The 24,891-nt window shown below is 39.8% G+C and overlaps 2 protein-coding genes across 2 annotated transcripts in view; both read left to right on the top strand.

The window, feature by feature from the left end:
* LOC147912140 (zinc finger protein 426-like) overlaps window positions 1-9,245 on the top strand; it is a 33,925-nt gene extending 24,680 nt beyond the window's left edge. Inside the window, 2 exon segments of the mRNA XM_087425529.1 lie at window positions 339-474; window positions 7,375-9,245. Coding sequence (XP_087281655.1) covers window positions 339-474; window positions 7,375-7,448 — 210 coding nt within the window. The 3' untranslated portion in view covers window positions 7,449-9,245.
* A 5,323-nt stretch (window positions 9,246-14,568) lies between these two features.
* The window catches only part of LOC101399961 (uncharacterized), a 29,854-nt gene continuing 19,531 nt past the window's right edge, over window positions 14,569-24,891 (top strand). The window contains 1 exon segment of the mRNA XM_087425528.1: window positions 14,569-15,035. Within this exon segment, the coding sequence (XP_087281654.1) occupies window positions 14,726-15,035 (310 nt within the window). The 5' untranslated portion in view covers window positions 14,569-14,725.

Raw genomic sequence — 24,891 nt, 5'->3', positions numbered from 1 at the left:
TTTTATTTGGGGTTTTAGATAGGGGAGGGGGAACATGTGGTCTTGTTGATTGTTGCCTTCCCACCAGCTTCTGTTTGGCCTTGAAGACTGAATCTCTCTTTCCTTGACTGTCTGGATTTTTCTGGTTAGTTTTAATCCTCAGCCTGCATTTGGCCTTGTGAGGGTGAATCTCCTTTCTTCTTGACTATTTGGACCTTGACTTCCTGGGAAAAACAGCTCACTCATGTACTAAGGAGGGACAGAAAGACCTGGTTGGTTTTAAACAACAGTTGATTATGCTGAGTATGCACAACTGCAGTTAGCAAAGCTTATCTCAATTTTTTTTTCTCTTCTTTTAGCCCAGGCAAGATTTTAACTCCTTCACGCTTGATTTCAGTCCCCACTGTCTTATGATCATTCCTCAATCTTGGGGAATGGGGGTGAAGACCACTCTAGCTACTTCCTGCTGTGAAAGGGCAAAGATCAGAGTCAGAGGTATGAAACTGTTCTACCTTTATTTTAAAATATTTTTGGGTACCAGGTGGGAAGGACAAGGTATGCTTTGCATGACTAATATTTTAGTACTCTGATCAGTGGCTTTGGAGTCCACATTTTATAATTACATAGATGACCACCCATATTAGCAAAATAGCCCAAATTTTAATATCCCCTCCCTAATGGGCCTCAATCTTTGAGGAATCCACAAGAAGAGGCCTGTAAACCAATCAAGTTTAGGGCCTGGAACCTCAGGTGAAATATGATGTAGCCAAGTAACCTGTTGCCTAATAGTCCAACAAGTAAGGTAAGAACCTGGGAGTCATTCATGACTTATCCTTAGGAGACCATCTTCTGAACAGTAACTTGGGGTCTATCAGGGGTTCATTTGTCCATTCAGAGAAGTCAGTGTCTAGAGTATGAAGCCAGCCAAGGTTTAGGTGATCCTAGTTATGATGTTTCTCTACAGTATGGTTCCTGTTCCCTGTGGCATTTCTCATATGCTCCCATCCAGCGGAGATGAAGTCCAGGATTTCAGTAGGACCCAGTCTCCAAGAGAAAGATGGTACAGAGGAACATTTGACAGTGTCTTGTTGCTTAGTTTGAGTTCCATCCAGGTCTTTTGGATCATCTCTAGAACATAGGAAGGGTCTCCCAAAGTTAGGCCTATACTGTGTAAGTAAGTAACCAGGTATTTAATAAGAATTATTTCTAGAGAAACAAAAAGAAAAACAAGGTTAATTGTTGGAGCAAATTATAATCCAATTCCTGAGCCCAGAGGGTGGCCAATCAAGAAGATTTCTAGATGTCAGGGTTGAAGCATCTTTTGCAATTTGAAATGTCTCTGATGATGTCATCAGGTGTCCAGGTAAACATTTTGAGTGGCTTACACAGCAACAGGCATGAAGATTCTCTAAATGTGGGCTATCATGGTGTTCTCTCTTAAGTTTACATCAAGTTGTCCAGCTTCAGCTTCCAGGGCTTCTGGGAAAAGTGTGGTTTCAGTTTTCAGTGATTCCTAGTGAAATGGATGGAAAAAATTAAAAACCTTAGTTTGGAGATCTGTACCAAATATTTGAGGAAACTAGAAGAATTCAAGATCCAGTCCAGTTACAGATAGACAACAAATACCTCAAAGATAATTAACAGAACTAGAATCCAAAATCCACAAATGTATATTATACTTCCTACTGAAAAATAATTTTTCTCTCTGAAATCACCCTCATTTTTACCAACAGTAGCCAAATTGAGACTCATTAGTTTGCAAAATAAGTCTAGTTTCAATAAACTTGCCCCAATTATTTGCATAAGTACAGCAATAGTAGTAGTTGATCATATAGGCTCTTTCAAAACTGCTTGAACTTTTTATAAGGGAACATGGCAAATGATGAGACCTCAGTGGGGTATCATCTGGGAAATGATACCCCAGTTCCACCTCCTAGATGACATCACCCTGCCCCAGAAGCTCACTGTGGGCAATGACATCACTTCAGATGACATTATCCCAGCCCAAGACTTTGCCATTGGAGAAGACTTCACCCAGTTCACGACACTCTTGGCTTCCGTCAATTAAGGCACAACTGGACATTGCATTTTTGCTATTTTACTATTGATATTAGGGATTCTATTGTGTTTCTGAGCTTGCTGCTTTGCCCATGATCCTAGTATGCTCCCTGCTCTCCGCCAAAACCTACATCCCTGCACTGCCACACCTATGGGGAAATCTGATAGAGGTTGCTCGTGTCTGTGCCAGTCCAACAATGAATGAAAATGACTGCTTTCCTGCAGAGATACCTGACATATCAGTCAACCCCTTGACCCCCTGGGGAGAGGACCACTCTCTTCCCAGGGCCTTCTCCTACTACACCTTTTCAGTTTTGTACCATCACCTCCTGTCCTGCATATCCAACTATGAATACGCCTTCCCCTTGGTTACACACAAAACCACTAATCTTTTCATATATTTCATTGACTTAGTTCATACCCTCCAACAACATCACTACCAGACTTGCCACTTTGATTATTGTCAGACTCACACTTTTAACACACGTGATGGCTCCACTAAGATATTGTTAGGTGCTCCAAAAAATTTTCAGATCTTTTTTCTTGATTAATGCCATACATAATGAAAAAGGTGAACATGGGTGGGCTTACAATGACTGCTTATTCTTCTACCAGTGTTCTTCCTCCTTACTCTTTTTTTTTTTTTTTTTTAAAGATTTTATTTATTTATTTTTCCCCCAAAGCCCCAGTACATAGTTGTCTGTCATAGCTGCACATCCTTCTAGTTGCTGTATGTGGGACGTGGCCTCAGCATGGCTGGAGGAGTGGTGCCTCGGTGCGCACCCGGGATCCAAACCCGGGCCGCTGGCAGCGGAGCGCACGCACTTAACCGCTAAGCCACGGGGCTGGCCCAGTTCCTCCTTACTCTCATATCAAATGTTTTCCATGCTGCTTAGGGCAATTTATGCCCCCCTCTAAAAATCTCCACTATCATCACCCCACAGTTTCCTTAGTATAATGTCAAATGATAGGGGACTAATTTTATTAATCATGATTTTAACTTGCTGTATAGTATGATGTTTTCACATTTTGGGGGTCAGGTTGGCTGATGAGAGACTGCCCCTCCCTAGGCTAGCTAATTCCTAAAGATAATATGCTTTTGTAAACAATATGCTTTTGTGTCCATCTTTCACGTGTTAACTGAGCAGTCCAAAGCTGGCCTAGAAAGCTACCTCCATTATCTAGCTCTTACACACAAAGCCAATATTTCCCCTGCTGTAAATCAACCCAGGACTAGGTACCAGACAACTGTGGACCTCCCTTTTCTCCAAAGACTGCCAGAATTATCAAACTAGCCAATTCTAAACTGTTTACTCTGCCTTAACTTGCCCTTTCCCATGGACACCCCAGTAAAGTCTCTGACCCGTGCTCTCCCCTCACTTCCGCCTCCTGACTGACTCTGGTGCTCCCCCATTTAGCCCTGCACCTTCCCATGACCTTTCTCTTGGGATTTTTAGTAATAAACTTGTCTTCTAATGGCATTAACCTATTCATGTCTTCACTCGGTCACCTTTATAAATTAAGATCTGGGCACAAATACACCGTTTCTTCAGTTTTCTTCCTAGTTTTGCTACTTATATACATAGCCCATAACAAGGAAATAGCTATCTTATGTGATTTTTGAACTGTTTATGAAAGCTGTCATTATTGATTTCTGTGTTTATTTGATTCATTCCCTTTGTACATGTTCACCCTTATTAGTTAATTATAATATTTTCCAAAAGTGGTTGTGAAATGATATCTCATTGTAGTTCTAATTTGCCTTACCATAATTACTGATGGCATGAACATGTTTACAGTTACTTTGGCTATTTGGAGAAATACCTGGTCATATATTTTGCTGATTTTTCTAATAGGTCTTTTTAAAAAAAACTTTTTTTTTTTGAGGAAGATCAGCCCTGAGCTAACATCTGTGCCAATCTTCCTCCACTTGATGTGGGATGCCGCCACAGCATGGCCTGACAAGCTTTGCATCAGTGCTCACCCGGGATCCGAACCCGGGCCACCAGCAGTGGAGCACGCGCACTTAACCGCTAAGCCACGGGGCTAGCCCCTAAAAATAACTTTTAAGGCTTTTTTTAGACAGTGTGAAACTCATCATTTCTGAGTTACACAACTGCAGTAGTTTCTACTTTCTGTTTTCTGTTTTATATTTTCTTAAGGAAAAGGATTTCTTAATTTGAGCACAGGCATATTTATTCAACCTTTCCTTTATGTTGTTTTAGAAAATTTTTTTTACTCTGACATTATAAATATGTTCTACTGCTTTGCCTTACCAAATTTTTATAGCTTTGGTCACAAATGTATGTCATTAATCCATCAGGGTTGTTTCTTGTATATGGTATCAATATATGTCTAATTTAAATTATCTTCCAATGGACATAAAATTTTCACAAGATCATACATTGAGAAGCTCAACTTTCCCTGCTGATCTGCAGTGTCGGATCAGCCACTGAAAAATTTCACATTGTTTTGAATGTTTCAGGGCTTGATATTCTGTGCCTTTGGTCATTTGGTCTAATCTGTGCCCCAATGCCACTTGTATTATATTAACTCTACCGTATTTCTTAATGTCTGATAGAGCTACTTCCTATGCCATTGTTCTTCTTTAGGTGTGTCTTTTCTATTCTCGGCTTCTTTTTAAAATTTTGACATTTATTCAGACATAGAGAAAAAGTTGGTAGACTAGTATAAAGAACTCCAGTATAGCTCGACCCAGGTTCCCTAACTTTTAACATTTTTCTGCATTTTATTTGTGATTCATTCTCTCTCTCCCTCTCTCAGTGTCTGTGATTTTTTTTCCTGAATCATTTAAGGGAAAGTTGCATACATCATGCCTTTTTACCACTTAATATTTTCAGTGTGTGTTTCCCAAGAACAGGAGTATTATCTGATCTGTAGTCTACATTCCTATTTCATCAGCCGTCCCATGTCCTTTGTTGTAAAGTGTCCCCTTTAGTCCATGGTCATGTACTGTTTTTAGTGGTCCTGTTTCTTTAATCAGTTTCAGGCATTTCCTTTACCTGTGTTTGTCTTTTATGTTGTGGATAATTTTTAAGAATACAGCTATTTCCAAGAGCATTTGCCACTTAGGATTTCTTTGAAGTTTCCTCACAAGTAGATTCAGGTTTTGAATTTTGGGTTGAATACCAAAAGAGAGATGTACATTTCAGGGTGTCACTACAGAAAGGCCTGTGATTTCATTTTTCCCATCATGGGTGATGTTAATTTTGATCACCTGGTGTAAAGTGGTGCAAATGTCCGGTGTTTGCACTGTGCAGTTCCCATTTTTCTTTTGTGATCAGTAAGTTGTGGGGAGATCTGTATATATTTTGTATCAGCTTGTGAGGCTCCTCTAATAATAGTAAGTCTACTTTTTATTAGACATTTGCTGAAACTCTAAATAAAGCATTTTAAGGGGAATGGTTTGTTTTCTGTATTGAACCCTCCAATCCACGAACAGTGTTTCTCCCCCTTTATTTAAGTTTTCCTCGAAGGAGATCGAGATCTTACCATTTTCTCCAAAAAAGACTCTGTGTATTTTGATTAGATTATTGTTAAGCATTTTGTAATGTTCTTGTTAAAATGTATATTTTTAAATTTAATTTCTCTGATTGTTGATATATAAAATGCAGTTGATCTTTGTATATTGAATTTTATCTAGCAGCCTTGTTCAACTTTCTTAAATATTAACTTTTAAAATATTTTTTTGAATTTTCTGCATAGGCAATCATATCTTCTGTAATTAATGGTAATTTTATTTTTCCATTTCATTCCTTAAATTATTCATGTGTTTTCTTGCTTTACTGACCAAACAAGACCTCCCATACAGTCATGACTAGAGTTAGTAAACGGAGTGTCCTTATCTTCTTCCAAACGCTAGTGGGCTATGCTTTCCATCTTTACCATTCACTGTATTGGTTGTAGATTTTACAAGGTTAATGCTTTATCCTACTTTTCATAGTTTGAGAATTTGCTTTCTCATAAATGCCTTCTTAATTTATTAAATGCTTTCCCCTGATTCCTCTGAGATGATCATATTTGTTTGCTGTTCTCACTCAAGTTTCTAGAACTGTCTCCCTATGATAAATACCTAATATGTGAGTGAAAATATAGATTAAATGGATTAAAAATATAAATATGGCGAGTTAACTAGAAATCCAATGTTATAGCAACCTTGTAATGCCAGGAAAACTGAACTTAGACATAATAGATTATCTTTTATACCTGAATATATTCTGTGTGCTGATATGTCACAGAAGATTTTTACAAGTATTTCTGAAGAATGTTGGCCTGTCACATTCTTTTCTTACTCTATTCTTGCCTGGTTTTTGTATAAAGATAGGAGTATCTCCTCCTTTTCTAAACTCCTAAACAATTTCTATATGAGAATTGTTGCTCTTATATAAGTCAAAATTCACTAGCAAAATCATCTGAATCTGGATTAGTTGTTGCCATTGTTACTAGTTTTGTTTTCATATTTTGAAATTATTTATTTACTTATTTATTTATTATAATTTTATTTATTTATTTTTCCCACAAAGCCCCAGTAGATAGTTGTATGTCATAGGTGCACATCCTTCTAGTTGCTGTATGTGGGACGCGGCCTCAGCATGGCCAGACAAGCGCTGCATCGGTGCACGCCCGGGATCCGAACCCGGGCCGCCAGTAGCGGAGCGCGCGCACTTAACCGCTAAGGCACAGCGCCGGCCCATATTTTGAAATAATTTAAAAGCAAGGATTACATTACTTTTATGCTTGTTGGACTGCTAAGTTTTCCAATTTATCACAAGTCAATTGGGCAAGTTATGTTTTACAGGAAATTTTCTATTTTCCAATTTATAGTTTCTTATGTTTTTAGTATTTGTGGCTTTTGTAATTATATACCTTTGTATCCCCCTTTTCATTCCTACTATCATTTCCTTGTGACTCTTCATTTTTCTTATTTTAATCTTGCCCAGATTTATTCAGTTTTGTTAATTCATTCCAAAGAAAATTGGTTTGGTTAACCTACTGTATATCTGGTTCGTGTTCTATGTTGCTAGGCTCAGGTGGCATAACAAAATATCATAGACCAAATGGCTTAAACAATAGAAATTCATTTTCTGGAGGGTGAGTTCCAATAGCTGATGCCAGCAAGGTAGGTTCCTAGAGAGAGCTCTCTTCTGGGTTGTAGATGACTGCCTTCTCTCTGTCTTCACATGACAGAGAGAAAGCCATCAAGCTCTCTGGTGTTGGGACCAGGGAACCAGGCAAAGAAAGGGTTACCAAAAATCTGATGAACAACTAACATGGTCTCTGAAATGTTTTTCTGACAAGAAGTGTTCTGTTTTGCAGAAGTTGCTGTCCCCATTTTGCAGATGTTGCTATCTTGCAGAGAAACTCACTCATTTGCAGCAAGACCCCCATGAATGGGTGCAGCACATCATCCTGAAGTTACCTTAACTCATTTGCATCCTAAATTCTCCTCCTCTGGGAGGGTCCAAATAGCCATTTTTTAGATCATGCAATGTATGTAATAACATGTATGCATGCTATGCACACGCACCTTAAATGAAAACGGTTGTTAACACAGTTGTTACCAATAAACCTGGTATCTTCTACTCCCTTGTGTCTCAGCCCTCCAGCAGCAGTGTGCTCGGAGAGACACTGCTTTTTTTTTTTTTTTTTTTAATAATTTTATTTATTTATTTATTTTTCCCCCAAAGCCCCAGTAGATAGTTGTATGTCATAGCTACACATCTGTCTAGTTCTGTATGCAGCCTCAGCATGGCCGGAGAAGCGGTGCGTCGGTGTGCGCCGGGATCCAAACCCGGGCTGCCAGCAGCAGAGCGTGCGCACTTAACCGCTAAGCCATGGCGCTGGCCCAGAGAGACACTGCTTTGGGAGCTATCCCCGCTGTTCTCCATTGCTTGGACCAGCAATAAAACTTTTCTTCACCTACTTCTGCCTTGGTTGTGCTTTCCTGCTCTGCACACACCAAGAGATGAACCCAGTGAATTCGGCTATAGTGTTTCTTCTTATCAGGGCACTAATACCCTCTTGGAGGTCTCACCATCATGACCTCCTCTAAACCTTATTACCTCTCAAGGCTCCATCTCCAGAAACCATCAGCTTGGGGATTAGGGCTTCCAGAGATGAGATGAATCTTGGGGGCACACACTTCAATCCATTGAATGTTCTATTTTGTTAATTTCTATTCTTATCTTTATTTTTACTTTCATTCTAGTTTAGTTGTGTTTCCTGTGATGCACCACATAATGGCATTTTGGTTGATGGCAAAGCACATATATGACATATGTGGCCACACATATATGCAGGTGGTCCCATAGGATTAGTACCATATAGCCTAGCTGTGTAGTAGGTGATACCATCTAGGTTTGTGTAAGTAGACTCTGTAATGTTCACACAAATACAAAGATCACCTAATGATGCATGTCTCAGAATGTATCCCCATCGTTAAGAAATGCATGACTGTACTTTGTTATTCTTTTTCTACCTCTAAAATAAAATGCACAGCTCATTATTTTTCAGACTTTCTTCTTTCCTATTACGCAATCATTTTAGGCTTTGATTATCTTTATATTGCTTTAGCTGAATCTCTCAGAAAGTTTGGTTAAGTAGTTTTTTCTTTAAATTTTCAGTTAGAAATATCTAATTTCTACCACAGTTCGTGCTTTGACAGGTGGCGTTTTACAAAATTTGTTTCTAAATTTCCAGCATATGGTGTTTTTATTGTGTTTTTGTTATTGATTGCTAACTGAATTGCATTGTGTTTAGGGAATTTTATTAATCTTTGGAAATGCTTGAGATATGCTTCCTGCGCCTGTTTGTGCTCAATTTTCATAAGTGTCCCATCTAAGCTAGAAAAGAACATGTATTTTATCCTTGCAGTCAGCAGTGCTATACGTGTCTGTGGGTCCACCTTGTTCATTGTTTTGTTCAAGTCTTTGGTGGCTATTGAATGTTTGTTCCTCTGCACTATCTAGTCCAGAGAGTGGTATATTAAAATATTCCACTCTAATGGTGGCTTTGGTAATTCTCCTATCATTTGGTCCATTTTTGTTTGCTGTATTTTGAAGGCTGTGTTGTTAGGTGTATACCATTTTAAAATTGTTGTACTTCTTTGGTGATTTGAACCTTTCAAAAATTATCTGTAACTTTTTATGTGTAAGAATGTGCATTCCAGTAAAATCTATTTTGTCAGATTTTTATGTAGCTATATCATATTGTTTTCCTTTATTTCTCAATCTTACTGTAACAGTTTTTAGATGTCTCTTTATAAACATCATAGAGGTGAAACTTTTAAAATCTGGATTTTAGTAAATGTTGCATGCTGAAATAAAATTGGGCATCCAGAGAGGTCATGAAAATAGGACAGTGTGTTCATGTATATCCTTCACTGAGCTACCTGTAGGGTTAACATCTTAGGTGACCATAGTACAATTATTGAAGCCAAGAAATTAACATTGATAAAATACTATTAACTAATCACTCAAATTTCACCTTTTCTCATGCATGTCCTTCATGTAGTCTAGGATTCAACTCAAATTCTTACATTGCATTAATCTTGATATTTATGGCATCCACACTAATAATCCTTACCATTTATAAAAGCATTTAGTCCATTTATAAGTGATGTAACTGTATTAAGTTTGGATTTCATTTAGTCATTTTATGTTTCCCATTTGCCTCAGTTTTTTTCTTTCTTTGACTTGAACTTGTCAGCTGATTTAAACTTACCAGAAATGTACAGTAATCAAAACAGTGTTTACTGGCTTATGGACAGACATATAGATTAATGGAATGAATTGAGAGTCCAGAAATAAGTTCTGACATATATTCACAATTGATTTCTGAGAAGGGTGCTGGGAGAATTCAATGGAGAAAGAAAATAATCTTGTCCTCATATGGTACTGAGACAACTGGATATCCACCTTCAAAAGAATATTGTTGGGCCCTTAACCTTACACTGTTTACAAAAATTAATTCAAAATAGATCAAAGACCTAAATGTAAGACCAAAAACTGTAAAAGTGCCAAATAAAAAATAGGTGAAAATCTTCATGACATTGAGTTTGGCAGTGGCTTCTTAGATCTGATATCTAAAGTACCTTGCAACCAAAGAAACAATAGATAAATTGTACTTTATCAAAATTAAGAACTTTTGTACTTCAAAGGACACTTATTAACATTAAATACTTTTGTAATACAAAAGACACTCTCAGTAAAGTGGATAGAGTCATGGAATGGAAGAAAATATTTGCAACTCATATATGTGATCATGTATGTGAGAAGGAATATGTACAGATTATATAAAGAACTCTTACAACTCAACAATAAAATGAGGATGTAATTTTAAAATGAACAAAGGATTTAAACAGACATTTCTCCATAGAAAACATAGAAATGGTCACAAGCACATGAAAAGATGCTTAACATCACTAATCATTAGAGAAAAGCAAATCATATTTACAATGAGATATCAGTTCACATCACTGGAGGGTTAAAATGTAAAAGACGGACAATAACAAGCGTTAGCAAGGATGTGGAGAAATTGGAACCCTCATACATTGGTGGTAGGATTGTAATTGATCCAGCCACTTGGGGAAATAGTCTGGTAGTTCTAAATGTTAAACATATAGTTGCTATATGTCCCAGCAGTTCTACTTATAGGTATATACCTGTGATAATTAGTTTTATGTGTCAGCTTGACTGCATCACAGGAAGTCTTGATATCTGGTAATATATGATTTCTGTGTATGACCATGAGGGTGTTTTGGAAGGAGATTAGCATTTGAAGCAGTAGACTGAGTAAAGCAGATTGTCTTCTCCAGTATGGGTGGGCATCATCCAATCTGATTTAGGGTTTGAGTAGGAGAAAAAGGTGGAGCCAAGTTGAATTCTCTCTCTCTGCCTCCCTCTTGAGCTGGGATAATGTTCCCTTGCTTTTTGTGCTCCTGGCTCTCAGGCCTTGAGACCTGAACTGGAATCTATGCAATGTCTCTCTGGGTTTCAGGTCTTTGAACTGCACCACAGGGTTTCCTGCTCTCCAGGTTTTTTTGGTCACCTTTTGTGATTTTTTTAGTTGCATGCTTATCAGCAAAAAAAAATCTTTTACTCAGAAAACTTTTATAAGATTTCATTTTTTATTAGTTTTTCCACATGACTCTTTAGGACTTTCACATCAGCTGCAGAGACCTGGCACTCCATATTCTCTTGCTGTCTTGTTCTCTCTCTGTCTCTCTCATGTGGCGGAGTTTATGCTATGAAACAGTAAATAAAGGGGACTTGATGAAGGATTTCTTTAATCCTTAAAGCCTGTATGATAGCAGGTGCAACCTTTGAGTAATGAGCTGTAGATGAGACAATCCCTGGGCAAGTTTTGTCTTGCATCCTGTCTGCAACTGCAAACAGATCATGGGACTTGCCTCCACAGTCAACGTCATGAGTCATTTCCATAGTAAATTTCATTAGATATATAGATTTTTATAAATTTCATTATATAACATTTTTATATGTATAAATGATCTTTCTGATGTTACAGTATGGTCCAGGGCCATATGTTCTTTTTCTCTGGAGAACTCTGATAGGAGACCCAAGAGAAATGAAAATATGTCTGCAGAAAAAGATACACATGAATTTTCATAGCAGCATTACTCATAGTATCCCCAAAGTGGAAACAACCCAAATGCCCATCAACTGATGAAGAGATAAATAAAATGCATTATATCCATACACGGGAATATCATTCAGCAATAAAAAGGAATGATATATGCTACAATATATGAACCTTGAAAAGCATAGTAAGCGAAAAGAAACCATTGACAAAAGTGTGTATGGTTTCATTTACATGAAATGTCTAGAAAATGCAAATATATACAGACAGAAAGTAGACTCATGGCAGCTTAGATCTTAAGGGAATAAGAAAATGGTGTTATGACAACCAAAGCGTGCTTTTGGAGTAATGAAAAGGTTATAAAATTGTGATGGTTGCATAACTCTTTGAACATACTAAAAAACATTGAGTGGTATCCTTTTGGTTTTTTTTGTTTTTTTTTTTTGGTGAGGAAAATCAGCCCTGAGCTGACATCCATGTCAATCCTCCTCTTTTTGCTGAGGAAGACTGGCCCTGGGCTAACATCTCCTCTTTTTGCTGAGGAAGACTGGCCCTGGGCTAACATCTGTGCCTGTCTTCCTCCACTTTATGTGGGATGCCGCCACAGCATGGCCTGACAAGAGGTGTATCGGTGTGCGCCCGGGATCCGAACCCGGGCCGCCAACAACGGAGCATGAGCATTTAACCAATATGGCATGGGGCCAGCCCCTGAGTGGTATCTTTTTAAATGGAGAAAGTGTATGGCGTGGTGAATTATTTTGCAATATAGCTGTTCCAAAACATGAACCAAAGAGAAAATAATGAGAGTAGCAAAATCATCAGCAGCATAGAACATTTAATATCTTTGAAGCACCTAGAGCATTAAGATGCTACAAACATTAGTTACAATGACATTTTTACCACTAAATATGAAAAGTTAATATAAAACTATCATAACCGAAAGAGTGTGCTATAGGCATAAGTAAATATTACTGGCACAGAAGAGTCTAGAAACTGATACCGGTATATATAGGAATATACTGTTTAATTAAGGTGGAATTTGAAATCAGTAGGTTAGGATAGTTTATCAATAAATGATACTACAATAACCGATCATCTTACTGGAGGAAAATTAATTGCATCCAGTGTCCCACACTACATGCCAGAATACACTGTGTGAGGATCCAAGATTAAAATGTGATTAAAAATAAAAAATTTTAGGGGCCAGCCCAGTGGCGTAGTGGTTAAGTGCGCGTGCTCCGCTGCTGGCGGCCCGGGTTCGGATCCCAGGCACGTACCAATGCACCACTTGTCAACCCATGCTGTGGCGGTGTCCCACATAAACTGGAGGAAGATGGGCATGGATGTTAGCTCAGGGCCAGTCTTCCTCAGCAAAAAGAGGAGGATTGACAGATGTTAGTTCAGGGCTGATCTTCCTCACAAGATAGATAGATAGATAGATAGATAGATAGATAGATAGATAGATAGATAAACAATTGTAGAAGAAAATTAGGAAATCTGTCTGTAATCTAGAGTTCAAAGTAAATTTTTAAGGCCAGGCCAGAAACTGAGAAATTATTTTTAAAAAAATGCTTTCTTGGCTACATAAATGTTAAATACTTTGTAAGTGTGGGAGATCAAAATTGGCCACCCTGAAATATATCTCTTTACCTTGATTATTTTCTCTGACAGATTTGACCTCCCCCAAACTGCCTAAAGGAATTTAACTCTGGGTGTAGACAGACTGGCAGGGTCCTCGCTAAGCCCATTCTTAACAAAGTTCTGTTTACCAAATATTTACATTTGTAAATTTGATTACTATAATTCCTGTCTCTCCAGCCACATTTTCTATAGGTGGCCCTGCAAAGCACTGTCAGACAAACATTTACATTTCCCTCTTCATGTAAATTGTCTTCTTCCCCTCTGAAATCCCAAAACACCACCCACTGCCAACATCCTCCTTTGTCTTTAGCTCAAGATGGTATTTAAGAGGAGAATCTCTGGATTATGTTGAGAAACTCAGTTTCCCTGGTTTCTCCTATGTATACATGTTATTAAACTTGGTATTATTTTCTCCTGCTAACCTGTCTTTTTAATTATTTGGCCAGCCAGAAGAACCTTAAGGAAAAGGGTGGAGGGGGATTCTCCTTCTTCCCCAACATAAACAACAGATGAAACATTGCTGTAGCAAAATAGTCATCGATTCAATAGGTACATAAAACACATTTAATAATGCACCCGAACAATTCTTGGTAAAATGTGCTCATAAATCAGGATTTAAATGACCTTTATTAACTCCACAAAGGCCACCCACTGAAACCCACCGCTAACTTGATTCCTGGAGAACAATTAGAACCATTCCTGAGTTTAGAATGCCTGGTATCAGTGGTATTTCAAAATTCAGTTTGGGTAGCTCTGGACCTTATGGTAAGATCGGAAAATGAAAAAAGAAATACATATTTAATTTAAAAAACTTAAAAGTTGCAGAAAATGTGGTTACACTGAAACCTTCAATGATCAGCGTTTAGCGTGGTGTCCAATATAAATAAAAGCAAATAAGGGGAAATAAAGGTTAAATACGGCATTGATCGAAAGGAGGAGATAGGCCATCTCATGGCGTGGCTGGCATATTACAGAAGAAGCATGCAAAGGGCTCTAGGAAGGCGAGGACAGGCGGGCCGAGAAGCTTTTGACGAGCACCCAGTGGCCTAAGCCCCCGCCCCTCTCCCTTCGGACCAATAAACCCTGGGCTGGGCCAGGTCTTGCCCCCAACCGCACACCCGCGGTTGGGCGCCGCCCTCATCCCACAGGCCGGCTTCCATCCTCTACCTGGCCCGCGGGGCCTATTTCGGCCGTCAGCACCCACAACTAGCCGGCCCCAGGGCCACCCGCCTCTACGCGGGGAGAACTGCAATTTCTCTCTCTAAAATGGATGGACGTGATTGGCAGCCGGGGTCCTGGAGCCCCGCCTTTAAGGCTCGAAGCAGGAAGCGGAAGTGGCGTCACCAGTTCTCGCGGTCTGTTTGTCCGGTGGCTCCGCGCTTCATGCGGCGGTTGCGTCGGTCCTCTGGCGGTTTCTCCGTCTTTGGTGATGCCCGAGTGCAGGGAGCGCTCTGGGAGGCAGGAGGGCGCTAAAGGACAGGTGTGGCCGGGACCCCGAGGGGCCTCCTTAGAGAGGCCGGGCCCCTCCGCTCGCGTCCGCCCGGCCGTTGTCCCCGCGCGGAGCCGGGGCGGGAAGGGCGCGTGTGCGGGGGTTTTCATCCCCTGGGCTCCCCTGTTCAGAAGCCTCCGAAGTAACCTCGGGACTTTTCTCCAGAAGAAGAATTTCCGCTGCTCGAGTCGCGTTGCTCAGGCCCCGCGCGCTCCGGTTCTCACGGCCCTGGCGACCCCGTCGTGTTCCCGTGAGTCCGGGGGAAAGTTGGCTCAGGGGCCTCTTCTGCTTTTCCTGTGCGAACGAATGTGTCGTCTGAGAATCTGCCTTTGTCTTTGCTTGTTCTTTATTTTTGAACGTTACGTAAAGGTGAAAGGGAAGATAGTTTCTCAGGTGCGAAATGAAGTGGAGAAAAGTAAAGGGCCAGTATGAGAGGCAGAGAGGCGTTTGTTTGGGGCTCGTGGGACTGCAATTCCGGGAGCAGAGATTCAGGTAGAAACCCCCATAGTGTCCGCTAGGGAGGAAAAGGGGCTTTTAAAGAAGGGCGTTTGCGTTACACAGAATGTTAATTGGCGTTGGCGGCGGGAAGCTCCTCTTGGCTAAACGTAGTTCATCGCTGAGGCAGCTGGTGGGAGGCAGAAGTCCGTCACTGGGAGGGGCTGCAGGTTTCTCCAGGGTCCTCAGTTCAGAGTTCCTGTTCTGCTCCACGGGGACTCGCGTGACCCCCGTTTCCTTAATGGCTCCCCAGCGCCATTTTAAAGCCCTTAGACGTAAGGGACTCCGTTGTTTCACATTTCACAGCTGTCAGGGGTGTACGTATTTTTGTGTATAAATATAAACGTATGTAGACCGGAAGTCTTCTAAAAAAAAAAAAAAGCAGCGAGACTCAGCTGTCTCATCATCTGAACTTCTAGGCCCGTATATCCCCACAGGACTTCAAAACGGGCCTCCAGGAGAAACAGGTGGAGGCTTGGTGACACTAGTTCTAGAATAATTCAGTTTTCCATTAACAGGAATTTGCACTGTTTTTTTCCCTATATTTTTCTTTCATAAAATCTTAAAACCTACAGAAAATGTGAATACCCAGTAGAATGACTGTTTTTTATAGTAGATTCACCCATTTGTAGCATTTTGCATGTTTACTCTCTCCATAGATAAATACATTTTATGGTGAACTATTTGAGAGTAAGTTAACAATAAGTTACATTCATGATACTTGCCTTTAAATACTTCTCCCAGAGACAAAGACATGATCCTACTAAAAGCACAATACTATTATTCCACACCAAAAAATTAGAGATAATGATGTCATCTCGTATCTACTCTCTGTAAAAACTAAACTACTCCACTTTGTTCCAAAAAATGTTTTTGTATCTAGGACACTATCAAGATTTATATATGGCAATTTTTTATCTCTTTTATTCTTTTTTATGATAGATCAGTTGATATTGTTTGTCCCATTATAGTGACTTTTACAAAAGGCACAAGTGTTCTTTTGAAAAGTCATATATTTTGACGTTTCTGATTTTATTTTCACAGTGTGCTTAAATGTTTCCTGCATATTTTGTCTTTCCTGCCAACTGGTAATTGGGTCCAGAGCAGACGTTGGCAAACTTTTGGTCTGCAAGGGACCAGATAGTGAGTACTTGATGCTTTGCAGGCCATAAGGTGGCAGAATTACTCAGCTCTGCTTTCGTAGTGGACAAGCAGCCATAGACCTAAGTAAACAAATGGGCATAGCCGTGTCCCAACAAAGCTTTATTTACACAAACAGACCTGTGACCAAAGTGTACCAACTCCTGGTGTGGAGACTTCCAAAGATGTTGTAGGTGATGTGTACATGAAATTGCATTACATAGGGAAAGACAGAAATTTATGCCATCTCTCAGTTACTCATGCCACCTTTGATTACTTGCTTAAGATAGTGATGACCAAAGCGCTCTGTTTTAAAGGTAGACTTTTCCTGGTGAATAACAGGTCACATGTGGGGTGATATTTTGATACTCAGAATATGTTGTTCCCAGCCAGCTTTCTAACAATTGTCTTAGCATCTGTTAATCACCTACAGTGAATAAACTTCTGTATGTGTTGTTTTACATTTGTGGGGGTGTATTTTCAGTGTAAGTTTCTCATGTTGGTTTTCTAGTGAAAGGCAAATGTACATCTACTTTGGCTGGATATTGTAAATTTCCTTCTTTAGGTCTTGTGCCATTTGTAGTTTCTGAATCAACTTTTTAAAAACGTGTAAAAACTATGGAGAAACATAAGAAATTTTAATTTTCAAGCTGTTTTCAAAAAGAATATCCTATCCACTGTCATTCTGCGTAAAAATACAAAAATCTTGCAAAAATACTGTTTTGGTTTGTATTATATTGTGTGCATTTTGTTTGAGTCGTCTTTGATTTTTAGGTTGTGATTCTATTTTTTTGTTTCTTTTATTTGTGCATAGTGTACTGTAACGTTTTTGTGAGGAATGGCAGTTGCCTGAGAATCCACAAATGATTATTGAATTCATTTAAAGCTAGGAACGGTGCAGGGACAGGGAAACAGAGGCCATCAAAATGGACATAGTACTGCCACCATGGGGCTTCCCGTCTGTTTGAGAATACAGATCTTAAATGAATAGTGGCAAGTGATATGGACACCAGACTGGCTTAACATGAGGTGGTAATATGTATTGGGAGGGATTGAGTTTTAAGTTGTGAAGCAAAGCCTGAGTAGGATTGACCTAGTCAAGTCATTGAGCTATTGTGAGGATTTGTAGAGTGGGTGAGAACATTTCATGTGAAGGGAACTAGATGAGCAAAATCCAGCGTAGTTGAGACCTTGGTGTATTTCTTAACCTGAGGAAAGAGGGTTGGCAGAAGCAGAACAGACAGAGTGGTGGGAAATAGAGTGGAGAGCAGGGACAGTACCAGGGGTGTGAGGTGCTCTAGACAATATTTTTTTTTTTTTTTTAAGATTTTATTTATTTATTTTTTCCCCCAAAGCCCCAGTAGATAGTCGTATGTCATAGCTGCACATCCTTCTAGTTGCTGTATGTGGGACTCAGCCTCAGGATGGACGGAGAAGTGGTGCCTCGGTGCGCGCCTGGGATCCGAACCCGGGCTGCCAGCATCAGCGCGCGCACTTAACCACCAAGCCACGGGGCCGGCCCTCTAGACAATATTTTAAGGCCATAGAAACTTCTGAAATGTTTTAGCAGGAGAGAGACTTGAATCCATTTACAACTTAAATAGAGCCCACTAACTCCTGCTTTGGAAATGGCCTTCAGGAAACATGGTCATGAAGATGTGGAATCAGGATAGAATCTTATGATGAGTAAGTTTTAAAACATGATCATGGAACCTAGATGTGGATGCTTGTTATGGAAAACAAAATAAAGGAAATGACTTGAGAGTTTTATAGAAGGTAAAAGTGAAAGAATCCAGGCATTTTGAAACTTCATGTTTTCGTTTACTGGAGGTTATACCCTTAATGAACGTCTGAACCTTTAATTAGTGCTCTGTGAAAAAATTCAATTCAAGGCTGTTCTTAGGAATCTTGTAAACTATTGGAGGAGGCAAACATCTCTTCAAGAACATAAATATATTATTACAAATTGATGAGGGTTCTGGAGCTAAGGAGAGACAGTATCAGTTTCTCTCTCTTTATGTTTTAGTAGGTGAAGGTAGGAGAGTTGATAAATATTTAAGTCATGAATGGAAAAGTCATAGGAGTTACCAATATTGGAAGGGACGGGAGTAGGAGATGGGGAAAGGGTTCTATATTTGGTTGATCTCATTTCTGGGGTGAGAGAGGGGAGTGCATCAAGGGTTACTCCCAGATTTGACAGTAGAGACGTTTTATTTGGGGAAAATGCTCCAGGAGGATTCTAATCTTCCATGCATACCTAACAGGAAAAAGAAGTGATGTCTGTTCAAAGGATGTGAATCGAGAAAATAGGAGAGGGCCGGCCCTGTGGCTTAGCGTTAAGTGCGCATGCTCCGCTGCTGGCGGCCCGGGTTCGGATCCCGAGCGCGCACCAACGCACCGCCTCTCCGGCCATGCTGAGGCCACGTCCCACATACAGCAACTGGAAGGATGTGCAACTATGACATACAACTATCTACTGGTGCTTTGGGGAAAAAAAATAAAAGTAAATAAAATTATTAAAAAAATAGGAGAAAGTATGAATGTTTTAATTTTATGAATAGGAAATTCATTCAAGGAATTAATCAGTAATTCACTTATGTTATCATCAATCTTAGCAAATGTTTATGTTAATAAACATTTTCTAGTCCACCTGAAGATTCCATCTCCTACCTGGATGAGGCCTTTGATTCCGACTGATCATCCAGAGTGACCCCTCCTGTTTGACATTTTATAGACACTGACATATCTAGGGGGCTAGAATCGCTCTACAGGTAAAGGACCAGAAGACTCCCCCAACAATGCAGGTTGCCAGAAAGCACTGAAGGCTCCATATCGCTTGGTAATATCCACGTTACCCTCTCTATTTGCCACTTGGTATCCCAATGAGCTAGCTGTGCCATGGTGAAACAATTGATGAAGTTTCTGAAGATAAAGTTGGTGAGGACCCGTGAATTCTGTGAATGTCTTTCCTATTGGCAAGGAGCTTAGCTCATTGCTCAGGTATAAAAGCTCGACTAAACATATCCTTAAATCTCCTCCTTACTCGTTCGTCCACAGGGGTCATTGTTCTTCTCAATTGTGTGTGAGTCTGCATGAAATCAGGAGACAGAAATCACACTTTGATTTAAACGAGAGAACTGTAACGTAAAGATGTAAGGAAAATTGTAAAAAACATCCTAGATTTGATGTAGAGTCCCTAAGGAAAAGCAAACTTGTAGGGGTGCCCTCTCCTCAAGGCTGGACTTCAGACCTTGTTGGAGAAAGTATCATGGAAGCCCATTGGATGGTGAAGCAGTTCACTAGGTTGCCAGGACCAGAGGTAGTCAGCAGTCACTGGGCAGGCAGTAAGCAACCCTCTGGATGCAGACAAGCCATGAGTGATGGGTAGATTGGGAAAGGGAATCAGGTGCCACTGTTGGTGCATGGCCTAGAACACTAAGTATCCATATAAGGAGGCCATGGGAAACAACTGACTGGTGTGCAGAGAAGCTGAGGCTGGTGGAGAAGTGCACAGAAGACAGTGTTCCTCCCCCCCTCGCATTCTTAGAGTAACTAAATATATTTCTGAAAACTGGGATATATTGTGTTATGAACAGCTATTTAGCTATAATACTTGAAGCTATAAAACTTGAATAGTTTATAGCTATTTAGCTATAAACTTGAGTGGTGTGAAGGATCTGTGTTGTCTGTTGATCACCAACGGGTAGTGCCTTCAGCAGTCGAGGCTCTGTGCTGCTCTTTGTACTGGCAAACATTGGCATCCAAACTGACATAATGCGACCCATCAGATGCAAAACAACCTCTTCAAAACAAGCTGGTCCTCATGTCAGACAACAGTGTTAAAAGCAGTAATACAGCTACAGAGGTCATTATGGTAAAAGGTTGTGTTTCGGGCCAGGCCCCACGGTGTAGTGATTAAGTTCAGTATGCTCTGCTTCGGTGGCCTGGGTTTGTGGGCCCGGATCCCAGGCACGGACCTGCACCACTTGTCAGTCATGCTGTGGCGGCAGCCCACATATAAAATAGAGGAAGACTGGCGATGGATGTTTGCTCAGGGCAAATCTTCCCCAGCAAAAAAGAAGAAAAAAGGTTGTGTTTCTCCAAAGATTAAAAAAAATTAAATGTATTTCCACTGAATAATAATTGTTGCAAATATATAAAACTCTCTTGACGGAATCAGAAGAAATAGACAAATCCACAAGTCTAGTGGGAGATTTTAATATATTTTGCCCAGGGGCCGGCCCGGTGGCATAGCAGTTAAGTGTGCACGCTCCGGTTCAGTGGCCCGTGGTTCACCGATTCGGATCCCGGGCACGCACTGACTCACGGCTTGTCAAGCCATGCTGTGGCGGCGTCCCATATAAAGTGGAGAAAGATGGGCACAGATGTTAGCCCAGGGCCAGTTTTCCTTGGCAAAAAGAGGAGGATTGGCATTGAATGTTAGCTCAGAGCTGATCTTCCTCACAAAAAAATATATATGTGTATTTTGCCCATATTGTTAACTAAAGAATAGAAGAAAAATCAATTGGGGTATCCTGTGAAAATGCTATGTGAACTGCCTAATGTGCATATACAGAATAGTGTGTCTAGTAACTTTCAACTCAGAAATTGCTTGTCTGGGAGCAAGGGGAAAGGAATTGACTGGAAAGAGCAAGAAGGCTTTGTAGGGAGATAACTATGTTCTGTATCTTGTCTCAGGTGGTTTTTACTACAAGTGTATGTAATTGTCAACACTCATCCAGCAAATGCTTAAAATGTGTGTAAAAAGTGTACGTTAATTATACCTCAATTAGATAATGAAAGATGAAACATTCTGTATAGGCACTTAGTTGTTTTTTGTTTTGTTTTGTTTGTTTGTTTTTACCCCCAAAGCCCCAGTAGATAGTTGTATTTCATAGCTTCACATTCTTCTAGTTGCTGTATGTGGGACGCGGCGTCAGCATGGCCGGAGAAGCGGTGCGTCGGTGCACGCCCGGGATCCGAACCCGGGCCACCAGCAGCAGAGCATGCGCACTTAACCGCTAAGCCACGGGGCTGGCCCTGTATAGGCACTTAGTAACTAAACATGTTGGTGGACCCCCAGTTTGAGACCCCTGGTCGTAAGGACAGTTATACTGTGAGGCTAGACACATGGATTTTGTGACCATATGTGTTTCTGAGTTTTAGTCTTCTGAACTGTAGAATAAGGACTGTGGGATTGTGAGAGTGATATTGATTCAAAGATAATGAACCGTGGAACTTTCAGTGGTTGACACCATTCAAAAACCATTTTGTAGATCAGCACTTGGCCTGTTGCTCTTTGTTTGATTTATTAAAGTTACTGTGGGGCCGGCCCTGTGGCTTGGTGGTTAAGTGCGCGCGCTGCGATGCTGGTGGCCCGGGTTCGGATCCCGGGTGCGCATCGAGGCACCACTTCTCTGTCCATCCTGAGGCCAAGTCCCACATACAGCAACTAGAAGGATGTGCAGCTATGACATACAACTATCTACTGGGGCTTTGGGGGGAAAAAATAAAATAAATAAAAAATCTTTAAAAAAATAAAATAAAATAAAATAAAAATAAATAAAGTTACTGTGTTTTTTTTTTGTTTGGTTTGGTTTTGGGTTTTTTTTGAGGAAGATTGGCTCTCAGCTAACATCTGTTACCAGTCTTCCTCCTTTTTTTCCTTTTTTCCTTCCCAAAGCCCCAGTAGATAGTTGTATGTCATGGTTGTCCTTCTAGTTGCTCTCTGTGGGACGCCACCTCAGCGTGGCTTGATGAGCAGTGTGTAGGTCTGTGCCCAGGATGCAAACCGGCGAATCCCAGGCCACTGAAGCAGAATGCTTCAACTTAACCACTATGCCACTGGGCCAGCCCTTTGTTTTTTTTTTTTTTTTTTTAAATTGAGGTCTCATTGGTTTATAATGTCTCCATATCAGGTTTACATCATTATATCTTGAATTTTGTACAGACCACATGGTGTTCACCATGAAAAATCTAGTTGCCATCCACCACCTTACACATGTGCCCCTTACTCCTTTTGCTCTCCCTACAACCCCTTTCCCTGTGGTAGCCACCAGTCTATTCTACAAGTGTATTTGTTTTTTTATCTTTCACGTGTAAGTTAAGTCATATGGTGATTGTCTTTCCACGTGTCTCATTTCACTTAGCATGATACCCTCAAGGTCCATCCACCTAATCACAAATGGCAAGATTTTGTCTTATTTATGGCTGAGAAGTATTCCATTGTATATATACCGTATCTTTATCCATTCATCCATTGATGAGCAGTTGGGTTGCTTCCAAGTCTTGGCTGTTGGAATAATGCTGCGATGAACATAGGTGTGCGTGTACCTTTTTGAATTAGTGATTTCATGTTCTTTGGATGAATACCCAGTAGTGGCGTAGCTGCATCATATCGTATTTCTATTTTTAATTTTTTGAGAAAGCTCCATCCTGTTTTCCATAGTGACTGCACCAGTTTGCAATCCCTCCAGCAGTGTATAAGGGTTTCCTTTTCTCTGCATCCTCTCCAACACTTATTTCTTGTCTTGTTAATTATAACTGTTTTGATGGGCATAAGGTGATATGTTATTGTAGTTTTGATTTGCATTTCCCTAATAATTAGTGATGTTGAACATCTTTTCATGTGCCTGTTGGCCGTCAGGATATCTTCTTTGGAAAAATATCTGTTCATATCCTCTTCCCATTTTTCTATTGGGTGTTTGTTTTTTTCTTGTTTACTTGTATGAGTTCTTCAGGTATTTTGAATATTAACCCTTTATTGGATATATGATTTGCAGATATCTTCTCCTAAGTGGTAGGTTGTCTTTTCATTTTGTGGATGGTTTCTTTTGCCATGCAGAGCCTTTTTAGTCTGATGTTGTCCTCCTTGTTTATTTTCTCTTTTGATTCCCATGCCTGAGGAGACATGATATTCAAAGTAATTTCTGTAAGATGTATGTCAAAGAGCATACTGCCTATGTTTTCTCCTAGAAGTTTTATGGTTTTGGGTCTTACATCCAATTTTTTAATCTATTTTGTGTTAATTTTTGTATATGGTGTAAGATAATGATCTACTTTCATTCTTTTGTGTGTGGCTGTCCAGTTTTGCCCACATCATTTATTGAAGAGACTTTCCTTTCTCTATTGTATGTTCTTCACTCCTTCATTGAAGATTAGCTGTCCATAGATGTGTGGTTTTATTTGGGGGCTTTCAGTTCTGTGCCATTGATCTGTGTGTCTGGTTTTCTGCCAGTACCATGCTGTTTTGATTACTGTAGCTTTGTAGTATATTTTGAATTCAGGGTGTGTGATACCTCCAACTTTGTTCTTTTTTCTCAGGATTGCTTTGGCTATTAGCAGTCTTCGTTGGTTCCGTGTAGATTTTAGCATTCTTTGTTCTATTTCCGTGAAGAATGTCATTGGGACTCTGAGATTGCATTGAATCTTTAGATTGGTTTATGTAATATGGACTTTTTAGCTATGTTAATTTTCTGTGTGTTTATTCTGTATGTTTATCACTTTGCTCAAAGGTTTGGATATCTTGTCTTTTTCTTCAGAAAGGAGGGCATCTTGCAACATTTTTTTTTAAGGCAAGTCTAGTGGCAAACTCTTTCAGCTAATGTATATCTGGGATAGCCATTATTTCTCCTTCATATGTGAAGAATAACCTTGCTGGAGAGAGTCTTCTTGGCTGACAGTGTTCATCTTTGAATATTTTGAATATATCATTGCACTCTTTTTTATTACCCTGTAGAGTTTCTGCTGAGAAATCCACTGGTGACCTTATGGGGCTTCCTTTCTGAGTTATTTTCTTTTCTATGGCCACCTTTAATATTCTTTCTTTGTCATTGACTTTTGATCCTTTTCGTATAATGTGTCTTGGAGAAGGTCTTTTAGCATTGAGACAATTTAGTGTTCCCTTAGCTTCGTGTCCTTGTATATCCAGTTCCTTCCCCAGGTTTGCAAAGTTCTCAGCTCTTATTTCTTTAAATAAACTCTCTACTCCTTTCTCCCTCTCTTCTCCTTTTGGGATACCCATTATCCTTATTTTGCTTTTCCCAATTGAGTCAAATATTTCTCATACAATCACTCCGTATTTTAAAAAATCTTAGTTTTTTGTCCTCTTCTACCTGAAACTCTTCTAGATTTCTATCTTTGAGCTCAGTAATTATCTCTTCCATGTGGTCTGCTCTATTTCCAATGCTTTCTACTTTATTAATCTCATTTATTGTGTTCTTCAGCTGCAAAATTTCTGAGTTTGGTTTGGTTTTGTTTTTTAAGAGTTTCAGTCTCTTTGAAGTTAATTTTGTTGATTAATTTTATTCGTGTGCTCAGTGAGCTGTCTTTCTGAGTTTCCTTGTAACCTATTGAGTGTCTTCATGATAGCTGATTTGAATTCTCTGTTAGTTCACAGTCTTCTGTGACTACAAGTTTGGTTCCTGGAGAAATGTTATTTTCTTTTTATGGTACCAAGTTTCTGTAGTTTT

Source organism: Ceratotherium simum, chromosome 39, assembly GCF_057802395.1.
Source record: "Ceratotherium simum simum isolate JZ-2026a chromosome 39, ASM5780239v1, whole genome shotgun sequence".
Taxonomy (NCBI): domain Eukaryota; kingdom Metazoa; phylum Chordata; class Mammalia; order Perissodactyla; family Rhinocerotidae; genus Ceratotherium; species Ceratotherium simum.
Note: the sequence above shows the minus strand (reverse complement) of the source record. Positions and strands in the feature narration are given on the sequence as shown.